At 42.8% G+C, this 13729-nt stretch overlaps 1 protein-coding gene across 1 annotated transcript in view; it reads left to right on the plus strand.

The window, feature by feature from the left end:
* The window catches only part of LOC138350540 (uncharacterized), a 50632-nt gene that overhangs the window by 23581 nt on the left and 13322 nt on the right, over window positions 1-13729 (plus strand). Inside the window, exons 2-4 of the mRNA XM_069301548.1 lie at window positions 369-489; window positions 7935-8008; window positions 13471-13532. Coding sequence (XP_069157649.1) covers window positions 369-489; window positions 7935-8008; window positions 13471-13532 — 257 coding nt within the window. The remainder of the gene's footprint in view (window positions 1-368; window positions 490-7934; window positions 8009-13470; window positions 13533-13729) is intronic.

Genomic DNA, 13729 nt, shown 5'->3' on the forward strand with positions numbered 1-13729 from the left:
ACCACCACCACAAAGCTGCCATCCACCACCACCACAAAGCTGCCCTCCACCTCCACCACCACAAAGCTGCCCTCCACCACCACCACAAAGCTGCCCTCCACCACCACCACAAAGCTGCCATCCACCACCACCACAAAGCTGCCCTCCACCACCACCCACCACAACAAAGCTGCCCTCCACCACCACAAAGCTGCCATCCACCACCACCACAAAGCTGCCCTCCACCACCACCCACCACAACAAAGCTGCCCTCCACCACCACCCACCACAACAAAGCTGCCCACCACCACCACCACAAAGCTGCCCTCCACCACCAGAAGGCAGCACCCGTCCTCCCGTCCAGAGACGCCAACCGACCAACTCCTCAGTGGCTCACCAGCCTCCACCGCGGACGGACGTGTACATACAACGCTCCTCAAGCTTTAATTATCTTGGGGTTCCGTTAGCGCTTAGGTCTCCTACTGCTAAAAGGGATCTTTTATCATCAAGGTATTTGGTAAATGCATCTTTATTATTTAATTATATATAGAAATTTAACTACAAAAGTTGACAAAGCTCCATATAAATCAGCGTATTTACTCCAGCACTATATATATATATATATATATATATATATATATATATATATATATATATATATATATATATATATATATATATATATATATATATATATATATATATATATATATATATATATATATATATATATATATATATATATATATATATATATGTATATATATTGTGACGATAATCTCTTTCAAGAGAGATTGAGCCTCTCAATCCAAGATACTATAATGAAGATACGTCCACCAGTATTACAAAACGTTTTGCCCAGGAAGCAAAGCGTACCTTGCACCACCAGACACACCGGCTCTCCACCGGTCAATGAGCAAACTACCCATTCTCTGCCTGCCTGCTCCTGATTGGCTGGTGTATCGCCGATAGCACCTGCACTCACGCCCTCTACCTGAGTCGACGTCTGGGCCAGCTCACGCCGTCCTCCACAGAATATCTTTGTGCTCTTAGAAGTTGACATCTCTCTCTGGTAGACTAAGCCCTGGCTGTCTTGTACTAAGGGAGGTGGCAGCTCTAGCCAATATTCTCAACACCTGATTATCATTATTATTGTCTTGCACCTTATTTTGTTTTAGAGTAAAATTTCATATCTACTAATTATTCATGTTGTTTTGTTTGTTGACTTGTTTTGAATTTTACGTAAGCCAAGGGATTGTCTTTGTTCATATCTTGTTTTCTAAAGTAAGTAAAATTTCATTGTTTATATTTTGTGTTTTGTGTGTCTTCCCATTACCTTACCACAGACAAACAGGCAAGCAGTCTCTTTTTTTTTCTGTAAGTGTGACAAGGCATTGCCACCTGCCATTGGAGGACTGCCGAACATCAACACTCCAACACTTTACCGTCACAATATATATACATATATATATATATATATATATATATATATATATATATATATATATATATATATATATATATATATATATATATATATATATATATATATATATATATATATATGACTAATTTATTAGATTTCTATTAACAAGTTTTGACTGCATACGCCTATAGGACTTTGTACTTAAACCAGAGTACAGAGTTAATTTTTGACTTGAAGTACTTTCAAACGTAAGCTGTGATTACTTACAAATGTGTTGCTTGTGGGCACCAACTGTGGCCTCTGGATGTGTTGCTTGTGGGCACTAACTGTGGCCTCTGATGTGTTGCTTGTGGGCACTAACTGTGGCCTCTGATGTGTTGCTTGTGGGCACTAACTGTGGCCTCTGATGTGTTGCTTGTGGGCACTAACTGTGGCCTCTGATGTGTTGCTTGTGGGCACTAACTGTGTCCTCTGATGTGTTGCTTGTGGGCACTAACTGTGTCCTCTGATGTGTTGCTTGCGGGCACTAACTGTGGCCTCTGATGTGTTGCTTGTGGGCACTAACTGTGTCCTCTGATGTGTTGCTTGCGGGCACTAACTGTGTCCTCTGATGCGTTGCTTGTGGGCACTAACTGTGTCCTCTGATGTGTTGCTTGTGGGCACTAACTGTGGCCTCTGATGTGTTGCTTGTGGGCACTAACTGTGGCCTCTGATGTGTTGCTTGTGGGCACTAACTGTGGCCTCTGATGTGTTGCTTGTGGGCACTAACTGTGGCCTCTGATGTGTTGCTTGTGGGCACTAACTGTGGCCTCTGATGTGTTGCTTGTGGGCACTAACTGTGGCCTCTGATGTGTTGCTTGTGGGCACTAACTGTGGCCTCTGATGTGTTGCTTGTGGGCACTAACTGTGGCCTCTGATGTGTTGCTTGTGGGCACTAACTGTGTCCTCTGATGTGTTGCTTGTGGGCACTAACTGTGGCCTCTGATGTGTTGCTTGTGGGCACTAACTGTGACCTCTGGATGTGTTGCTTGTGGGCACTAACTGTGGCCTCTGATGTGTTGCTTGCGGGCAATAACTGTGGCCTCTGATGTGTTGCTTGTGGGCACTAACTGTGGCCTCTGGATGTGTTGCTTGTGGGCACTAACTGTGGCCTCTGATGTGTTGCTTGTGGGCACTAACTGTGGCCTCTGGATGTGTTGCTTGTGGGCACTAACTGTGGCCTCTGATGTGTTGCTTGTGGGCACTAACTGTGGCCTCTGGATGTGTTGCTTGTGGGCACTAACTGTAGCCTCTGATGTGTTGCTTGTGGGCACTAACTGTGGCCTCTGGATGTGTTGCTTGTGGGCACTAACTGTGGCCTCTGATGTGTTGCTTGCGGGCAATAACTGTGGCCTCTGATGTGTTGCTTGCGGGCACTAACTGTGGCCTCTGATGTGTTGCTTGTGGGCACTAACTGTGGCCTCTGATGTGTTGCTTGTGGGCACTAACTGTGGCCTCTGGATGTGTTGCTTGTGGGCACTAACTGTGGCCTCTGATGTGTTGCTTGTGGGCACTAACTGTGGCCTCTGGATGTGTTGCTTGTGGGCACTAACTGTGGCCTCTGATGTGTTGCTTGTGGGCACTAACTGTGGCCTCTGGATGTGTTGCTTGTGGGCACTAACTGTGGCCTCTGATGTGTTGCTTGTGGGCACTAACTGTGGCCTCTGGATGTGTTGCTTGTGGGCACTAACTGTGGCCTCTGATGTGTTGCTTGCGGGCAATAACTGTGGCCTCTGATGTGTTGCTTGTGGGCACTAACTGTGGCCTCTGGATGTGTTGCTTGCGGGCACTGACTGTCGCCTCAGGATGTGTTGCTTGTGGGCACTAATTGTGACCTCTGGATGTGTTGCTTGGGGGCACTAACTGTGGCCTTTGATGTGTTGCTTGTGGGCACTAACTGTGTGGCCTCTGGATGTGTTGCTTGCGGGCACTAACTGTGGCCCCTGATACGTGAGGATCAGATGTTGGAACTCAGGTGCATCCAATCCCATGGTGCTCTTCTACTATCTGGGTGTAACCGATCACGTCATGATGATTTGGGAAACGTACTGCTTGCGCTATCTGGCGCAGGAGTTCCCGACTAAATGTACGTAGTGCTTGTGCTTGCTTTGTGTTCTCCCTGTCCTTATGTATTGATGCCTTTTATTATGTGCTTACATCATGTGTCCAGGTTGGCACGACCCGTCTGGGTGCGGTTGCTGTTTGTGTGTACTCTGTTCTATTTCATGTTATATTTACTGTGTTATACTTATTGTGTTCTCATTTATATGTCTCTATTGAACTTTCACATTTGGTGTGTATAGTTTTTCACATGGGGTTTCTGTGTGCTGTGTGTGTCCTGTTTTGTTTATGCTCTGTTCATGTGTGTGTGTAATGTGTTTCTGTTTCCTTGGTATGTCTGTTGTTGTGTTTTGTGCAGAGTATTATGTGTGTTTTTACTTTACTTTCATTTTTGTTTTGTTTTTCTTTTGTACACTTGTATTCACTGTCTTTCATTATTTTGATACCTTGGTGTTGGGTGTTTTACTTACTATGTCATATTGGCACGCCCCATCAGGGTGGTGCGGGTCTTCCTAAAGTGTGTTCCTTTGTACCATTTTTACTGTTCAATTTGCGTTTACACATTGTGTTGCATTGCTCTGTGCACTATGTTTCTGTGTTCATTGTTATTCATTGTTTTCCATGATGTGTTACTCTGAATGTTCTGTGTTGTATTTCTCCTTTATGGTGTTGATGTTGGGTGTGGAACTTCTAATCGTTTTATTTGGTGCTTCAGTGCCGTTTATGTTGTTTTGTTTGTTTTACAAATAAAAAGAAAAGAAAAACGTCGTTAGTTTGTCGTAAGGCGAATTTTACTTGAGAATGGTTCAGGTCGGACCAAAACATCGTCGTTTCTTCACCTTCTGATGGGTAGTTTGGTCTATATATCTTCAGCCACATTATTGTGACTCATCGTTTGCAAACACGCCTTACGATGAACAGAAGAACAAAATAGTTCACAAGCACACAGATGACAGAGTGAGCACAAGGAGAACAAACTGAAAACCCTTAATGTACTGTCCACACACATCACATATAAATAAAAACCACACCCAGATAACTGCACATACAGAGAACATGACAGCACATTGGAAAGCAGAGAAAGTACAGCAAACTAAATACAATGGAATGGAATTTAATATACATAAGATAATATAAAGGCAAGACACCACACAGTAACAATGCCTTACAGACATTGACGGAATGATGTACAAGAAACATGTATTGACATATTAACAGGAATAAAAAGGCCCTCAATGACCGATTAAACATGACATATCAACGCACAAAGTATAACTCGGTACACTGAATTATTAAGAAAAAGATTCAGACACACTGAATTCATAAGTACCAATTCACTCACTCAGGAAAAGGATCTCCAACAAGCGATGGTCGTTACATGTACTAGAAACTAGGCACCAAAATTGTTACAGGCAAGAAAACACGAATTTGTAATATAGATAAAACCCCGAACAATTGTATGGTAGGAACACTATGAACTATAATAACACATAGTGCCCAAAATTTAACACAAAATCAAAATGCAATACAATGCATAATGACACAAAACAATTCGGAACCCACTTGACATGCGTTAACGTTTTACAGCACACCCAATCCCTGGGCAATCCCTAACACGCAACCTACTACCTTCGAGATGAAAACGCCACATTTAAACTACTCACCACCTCCCACTCTACTAGAAATCGACAGAGTGGCACTCACTAGCCCTTGACCCAACCTCTGAATCCTTCAGGAGAGACAACGTCAACACGCTCATCATCGAAACTACGCTTTTTCCCCGCCACCGCACTCCACTGCCCAGAAACTTCGACACTCCCAGTAGACCCTACACTTAGAGGAGGTAGTAGTAGTAGTAGTAGGCATCCATCAGTCTCAGGAGACTATGGAGTCTCTGGTTGTGAAATCCTCTGGTTGTCGGTGTGGAGTGGCCTCTCCGTGTAGGGTCTCCTGAGAGTTCGAAGTTTCAGGGCAGTGAAGTATTCCACTTGAGGAGGTACGCCTCCACTTTCGCCATGTACATGCACCCGGGCTTCTCATACCAGGTGGTGGACGCTTACCAACATGAGGGCAACGCCAGACTCCACCACACCTCTTTCTGTTCAGCACGACCTCTCAGGGCCAGTGTTCTTGCGAGACACTGCTAGGTAGCTCATCGTGGACCGCCGCCTCCATCACACAAACACAATTCTCTACAGGAGACACCCATTAGTATCCTCCCTCTGTGGCTTGCATTCACCACTAATTCGTCAGTCCTCCTTATCCGCAGGGTTCACCACCACAACCGAGTCCACAGGGCTGAACTCTGATGCACCGGCAATAAAACAGCAGGACAACCAACTGTATCAATCGAACCATCCACCTGGTCCCCATTGGAGACCTATATATGTCTTTCCCTGCCTTGAACCTGTGCATCCACATCCATCAGGCCAGTAGTAGTAGAAGCAACTGAAAGTGTCGCTGACACCCCACGTATTACTTGGTCCTCACCCGGAAACTGTCACACATTCATTCCGTGCCACATCTTCGAGCGCAGGTGCCACCTCCATCGAACCCACGAGTACGACTTTGTTCTACATGCATCAGACTTGAAAATCCCCCATATATATTCATCTTGTCCTTTGCCTCTACCATACACAGAGCCACAAAACGTCTGGGGAGCCCACTCCTGAAACAAGTTATGGCTGACCATTTTACACTTTACTAAGCCGGAATCCCTGGACATAAACAGTGGAAGGCAAATCTCTTGATAAAATAACTTTCACAGTTCAGGTTCCACTTCAATACCCTTGAAATTCCCATGAGTGAAACAAACGGTTCTGGCCCATTCCTAGCACCTCTCCAAACCGCCCAATCACACTAGCAATCATAGTCTATCATTTTAAACGGAAACGGAACATCGTGAACCAACACGAAACAAATGCTGGCTGAAGTTCAATATTTGCACACACTGTGTCACTGGTGCAAGGTGAGAGGTCGGTACTCCTGGCAGGACAAGCATGTTGTCTCGTCTGCTGGTTAGTGTGTGGCGCTATATTGTGCTATAGACACTTAATATAGTCCGCATATTTACGAGACGAATATTTGAGCATTCTGATGTTTCACACATTTTATTACATAAATTTCTCAAATGACACACCATTGAATAATCCTGGATATAAAAAGAGGGAAAACAAATCAGAGATATTGATATATATATCTACATATACCTCCACAGCAACTCCTGCCACGAGGCTACAGGCCATCCAATATACTCACTTCACCACGGCCGAAGTCAGTCATATACAATATTTTTTTTTTATCCCGTGATCAGGGGAACACATTTTAACCATATTAGAAGGGATAAAAACTATTTTTTATTTAGCTTTATTGAGTTAAAATCGCCCCCGCTATGTCTCGGTGCTATGTTGCACAGTTTCCTGGTTATTAACGGGATTAATTCAAGCTGACTCCTGTCGGGGAAGTGTTACAATTAGGAAAATGAGACCAACGTAGATGAAATTGTAAACACTCCCCAACCCCTTACACTGGACGGTAGAGCAACGGTATCGCTTCATGCAGGTCGGTGTTCAATCCGTGACCATGCAAGTGGTTGGGCACCATTCCTTTCCCCCCGTCCCATCCCAAATCCTTATCCTGACCTCTTCCCAATGCTATATAGTCGTAATGGCTTGGCACTTTCTCCTGATAATTCCCTTCCCTTTCTTCTTCCCAGAAGGAGTGTTTCCCAGGCCAGTGTTATAAGGGGACCTGACAGCGCTTTGGATTCATACATAGTCCTGAGGTTCCGGGTTCAGTTCCCGGTGGAGGCGGAAACAAATGTGCAAAGTTCCTTTCACTCTGATGTTCATTTTCACCTAGCAGTAAATAGGTACCTGGGAGTTAGACAGCTGCTACGGGCTGCTTCTTGGGGGTATGTATAACAAAAAAGAAGACCTGGTCGAGGACCGGGCCGCGGGGACGCTAAGCCCCGAAATCCTCTCAAGATAACCTTCCCAAGCATATAAAGACATTTCCTTTATTGCTTCCTCAACTAACTTCATTTCATTTATGGTTTAAAAACTGTTCTCTAAATATTGCAAATACATGCAAATAATAACTCTTGATATTTTCATTTCAGAGCAAGGTAATTTCTTTAATATTATCTATTTTTTCGCAGGGATATTCCTGCGCGGGCCCTAAGCCTCTGGCTGGCCCACTGCGCAGGCCCTAAGCCTCTGGCTGGCCCACTGCGCGGGCCCTAAGCCTCTGGCTGGCCCACTAAGTGTTGCTTGTTTCTGTTTTACTTAGTTACTTAGGCGGAATATGAGTATTTATGACTCGTATGGTCGCTTCAGGGAAATTACACTCCATGTGTTTAACAACTTCTGCTCTGTTGAATCTAAAACTAATATGTCTGGTCATTATCAATTAGTTTTTTTGCTTTCAGAGTCAAGAGAAATTTTCGGGCCAAAATGTGTGCGTGGTTCGAGGCATTGCCCTTCATCGTACTAGGTGCTAAAGGTACAGTCTTATACTTTGCCAAACTTTTGAATTCAACCTTTCACATAATTTGTGTTACTTTGTGGTATAGTATTGAACACTTATAAATAAGAGCAGAGCATAAATAAATACTTAAATAAGACTTAAATACATAGCAGTCCTTTATAAAGATGAATTGAAATATATGCTAATATGGTTACATTATTCTAGATTTGATTAAAGCCTAGTATTTTCAATTCCTAATGCCATCAGATTTACAGCTGTGCTTTGGGACGTCCTTAAAACAATGCCGCTCAAAGATCCTTCAAGAAAAAATAGAATATGCACATCTGTACAGCATGTATATATGTGTGTGGTTTCAGTCCGTGTGACTGGTTGAGTTGCAGGCAGGTACTGACTGGTCTCCTGAGTTGGTCATCAGCATAGCTGCTAGTACAGGTTGGGCCACACCTGTATAAACAGCTTTCCCTGCTAACATGGCAGGTGCTGTCTCCGTGGTGGTACAGGGTCCCCACGTGTGTTAGTGGTAGCAGTGGTGGTACACGGTCCCTTTATGTGTCAGTGGTGGTACGGGGTGTGGGGAAAAACCTGACTCCAATAACTAATAATTAAATATATACTTCGATAGCTATGAAGGACCACCACTTTTTGAGAAAAAGTGGAAAACAAAATAAGACAATGGAAAAACTGATCCCAAGAACTAGTGTCCTATGGATCTTAGTGAAACTGTATTTCTTATATATATGGAGTCAAATTAACTTACACAAAATTGGGGGGTTACATGCTAAAAGATTAATACATCCCTAGCATTATTCTGGTGCTGGTTCTTCACCAGAGTAAATAAAATAGGAAAGGAAATAAGGTTGATTATATAATATTAATTGGAGATAAATGCTACTCAATATACTACTGAAATGTTGAACAGCATCAGTAAATCAATGGGTTAGTGTAATTGATCTCTTTGAGAGATCACTACTGTAACTACAGAGTTATTGCTACAGATAAAAAAGGGACAGCTTAGCTGTTAATCTAGTGAGGTGTAATCAGTTGCTACGCTCCACCGACGACGTGTTGCATAGGGCAAATTGTTGCACGAAACGGTGGGGAAGCCTAACACCTCGGTTGGCGTCGCCTTGGTACTGAAAGGCAATTACATTGTTGAAATCTTCTACATAATAAGTAACTACAAATACATCCTAAATTATGAGGATAATAGTGGAAATTATCAGCTAATATCTGAGCAATTTATATTCAAACACTGTAAATTCTCTTTGGAGAAAATAATGAAATTAATCATCTATTTAGATGGTAAATTTACTTAAGACACGTACGGGATTGTATTATTTGTTCTACGGCCTAACGACTGCTAGCCTAAATGTTAATTGTGGCCACATAATAACAAAAAGGTAAACCTAGCTGCCGAGCCGAGTGTCCGTTGATGTGGAGACTTGAGCAATTCTTCGTCCTCCAGCTGCTGCTTGAAAGGCGTTGACTTTGGAATTGCTCATATGATAGTCTGGGACACGGCTACTGTGCCAGATAACCTGGCACCACTCTACTGGTCGTGGGAGCGAAATAAATGGGATCAAAACGTAGCTCTGCTACACGTTGTCAATGGCGTCCACACCGTGCTCTCGTCTAGTGACGCTCTCCCGTCTTCACCCTCTTCCTTATTGCGCATGCGCGGCTCTCGATAGACATCTCGAGCGTAAATGTTTATGTATATATCGCAATTGACTAAGAAAGGAAGAGGTAATGACGAGTATTAATATCACATTAAATTCTTCTTTGATAAAATAGAATTTCTCGTAACATAAATAGGCTTATTAAAGTTGTGCAACTAATCGAGGAAATTAAAGTAAAATCATTTACATTAAAGTAATTTCCTCTAGAATGTTTAATATCAACTAAATAAGGGAGTTACAGTAAGTAGTAGTATACTACGAAATTAAACTTATTAGTGACTATTTTTAGTAAAGAAAATAATAAACTGGACTCTGTTATAAATCCAACTAAATGTGGAGAGAATTCATGTTACTGCCTGACGTTCCTCACGTCGTCACTCTCACTAGGAAGAATCTGGCAATATGTGTAAATAAATCATGATAATGATTAAATCTACAAGTTAGTAATTTTAGTAACTACTTGTGGTTAATACAAAGGTTGCATAAAATACAAAGATGTATAAAACTGTTGGTTATTTCCAACACGGGGGGGGGGGAGGTCCCTTTATGTGTCAGTAGTACCAGTGGTGGTACAGGGACCCCACATGTCACAGTGGTAGCCGTAGTAAAATAAGAAAGTGTTTACTTCTGCAGGAGGCTCCAGTGGGAGTGATGATGGACTTGTGACTTGTTTTCAATGGTAACATAATGTGGGAGAAACTTGGGACAGGCGGAGGTCAGGAGTGGAGCCATTTTCAGATGTTTAGATGTTCCTTTAGTCCCAAGAGGGACTAAAGGAAGGTTGGCAATTGAAACAGTCAGGTCTGGTTGTACCAACAACACCACTTTCAGTTGGAGTTAACTGTTCAACCATTCTGTTGGACTGAAGACGGTAGGCCGTGGTGTGGTTGCGGGGAGGCTCCCAGGAACTGCTGCAGTTTCTAACATAAGTGTGACCAGAATTACAATCCTTGGTAGGAGACAATCGTTGCTGTGGGAACTCCAATGCCAGAGACTGAACCATTGTAGAAACTAAGAACTACCAACTCTGTCCTCATCTCCACCATTTGCTCTGGTCTCATCTTGAGACGTGGTGGGCGCATGTGAATTTTGTATGAGCGCCCTCCATGTTGAGGTAGAGGGCCGCTGATCTCTTCATGAACCATCTCAAGTCTGACAGACATTCGTGGGAAATACTGCAGCGGCATCTGTGTGGTTGTTTGTATCTTTGATTGTTGACATTAGAAGCGGGCATCATTGATGATTCCTGGCCATACCACCTACTTGTTCAGGAGGCCCGACGTATTCTGGATGCCAAGGTTAGCCAAGGAAGCTCCGTGAAGCTCCTCTAAAAATGTGTCTTTAGTATTTACAGCTGTAGGACACCAATGAGAGAAGTGTCTTAAGTAACAGTATCCTCGGACTTAAGCAAGGGTACAACACTGATGTAAAGTGCTGAGGGAGAATTCACAGGTGTTGGGGGTACGCGCTCATACCACAGCGCTCTGGTAACCTCTGCAAAAACCAATGTGGGACGTCGCATGGAGGATGGCACACAAACCAGGTCCAGAAATGGCAGTGGCGACGGCATATACAGTTTCCCTTATATCCCAGCTAGTTGTTCTCATATCCTTATACGTACTATACAGTTATATCAACTTAGAGCTTTCTCATAGTTACCTTACCAAGTCAGGAATTGGGATATATTGCTCTAGGGTTCAGTGATTGGGAACTGCCCTTGATCACCAAATCGTTTAGTCAGAGGTGTGAAGTTGGCGAGGAAGTGAAAAAATAATGAAAATAATGTCCCTATAGAAAATGACTGAAGTTTTGTGTAATTAATTATACCCTTTTCGAACGTACTGTATTTTGCCTCCACTGGTGTTAACCCGCCAAACACACACACCGAAACTACGACGTTGGTACAACGTTCGAACAAGTTTTAACACCTAACCAGTTATAACAACCAATATTGCAAGTTGTAACAACGTTCTAATAAGTCATAAACACGTTAAGCCAAGATGTAACAACTTTATTACAAGTTGCAACAAGCGGAAGATAGAGACAGTTACGTTTTGTGTTTCCAGGGAAGTGTATCGTGGAGGAAGCGATTGGATATAATATGTCATTAATGAACATATTGTAAGACTACTGCCATATTAGTGTCAGAGCCGTTGGTAGAGAGGCTGTTGGTGTACAGAACACTGGATTGGTAAGGAGGTTTAGATGAACTAGCTGCTAGAGATTAGCGAACACTTGCTCGGCGTCTTGTTGCCTTCCATGACTGCCTACCCCATGCAATCCAAGCGAAAGTTTTGAGATGTTGGAAAAGTATTAGATAAATCTTGTAAACACTCACCACACCCTGGAATTCAAATAGCTTCTTAGGGGTTATGGGTCGTGAGAACTCTTGGAGAGACTCAGTCTTCTTCACCAATGACAGGATATCAATAGTAGGCACACTGCAACCCAGGAAGAAGAGTTCGAGCCCCTAAATTTTTTTATTTACCTAGCTTAATCTGGAGTCCATAGCTGTGAGTGAGTAGCAGAAGGTGTTGCCGATGTTCACCTGTAGAAGGACTCTCTCTGACGAGGCATTAATGTAGGCACAGCACTTGAGGTCTCTGATGACTTGATCAATGAAACGTTGGAATGTCTGGACTATTTGACAGAGGCCAAATGGCATCAAGAACATTTTAAACTAGCCAAAAGATATAATACTTGGTATTCTGGGGACATACGCAGCATACACCAAGACTTGGTGAAATGCTCAAACCAAATATATTTTAGAGAAAGTGTTCGCTCCTTGCAGTTCGTTAAAGAAATCCTGAATGTGTGGGATCAGATTTTGGTCCAAAAGTTTCCTTACATTAAGGGCTCTGTATTATTACAAGGCAAGACTTCTACTGCGGTTGTTCTGGCAACCATAGGCAGTTGGGAGGCTCAGAAACTAGCAGTACGTCTCACAACACCAACAGCTAACAACTTGTTAGATTCTTCCTTGACCATCTAGAATCATTCTGGCTGTAGGCTGACCTGAGGTACATTGTGGAGGATGACTTAAGTGATTAAATTTGGCGTCTTAGGCATGAGGCCCGGTGATGTCCTTGAATCCAGCACAGGTTCTGCTGGGCTGGTGATGTATTCAGTGCCAAGCTGGTGAGCAATCGTTGAGTGCCAGTCATCCAGTAGAGACTACCACATGCCAGATCTACAAGGATGATGTGATGACATAGGAATCTGCACTCCAGTATGGGCATATTAATTTTAGTAACACGGAAAGTCCACGAGAAGTGACTGAGGTCAGTAAACTCAAGGGTGACCACGCTATCACCATAGGTAGGGTCAGACCTACAGTGGTAGCAACCAGGTAGGTCCTTCCGTGGAGTGCTAGGTGGCTTGCCCACTGGAAGAGGTAGAACGGAAATCTCCCCGTCTCAAGAGGCAACATCACTGACAGATAGAATCGAACGTACACACAGTGAATTAGCCAGGTAGCAATATCTATGCCTTAGAATAACAGCTACCTGCTGAAAAAAATAGATTCTAGATAACCGTATCGCTATACAGATATGATTTTTTTTAAAGATTAAGCTGTATCAGAGGTCTCTCAAGAGGCAGTTTCACTTTGGTCACTTATCTGATGGTGGATAAGGAGTGTATTGTTTATTATTGTATAGTTTTCGGTGTCGCATTATATCAGCATTATTTTGTAATGTCTAATATATCATTGTTTGGATACATGCTGTCTTCAGGATTAAATTAAAAATACATATATACGTATAAATATATGCCTCACAATATTTTATTTCCTTTTAGAACTAATAGAAGCTTGGAATAGAACTACGACAAACGCAGAAGAGAGACACCAATTTAGAGAGGTACGTTGAGTTGTTCTATATTCTTTGTAGTAGTTTGTTGTATATTTATGTTACTAATCACCCAAGTACTGTACAAGGTTCTTTGATGAATGGTTTAACAGAACCTCATGTCAACAAATCAAACACCGAACAGTTGATATAATCTTTTCTAAAACAGTTTATAGCTGTTGTTAAAGTGAGTTTAAGTGTGAGTTGTA

Source organism: Procambarus clarkii, chromosome 46 (genome assembly GCF_040958095.1).
Source record: "Procambarus clarkii isolate CNS0578487 chromosome 46, FALCON_Pclarkii_2.0, whole genome shotgun sequence".
In the NCBI taxonomy this organism is placed as follows: Eukaryota; Metazoa; Arthropoda; class Malacostraca; order Decapoda; family Cambaridae; genus Procambarus; species Procambarus clarkii.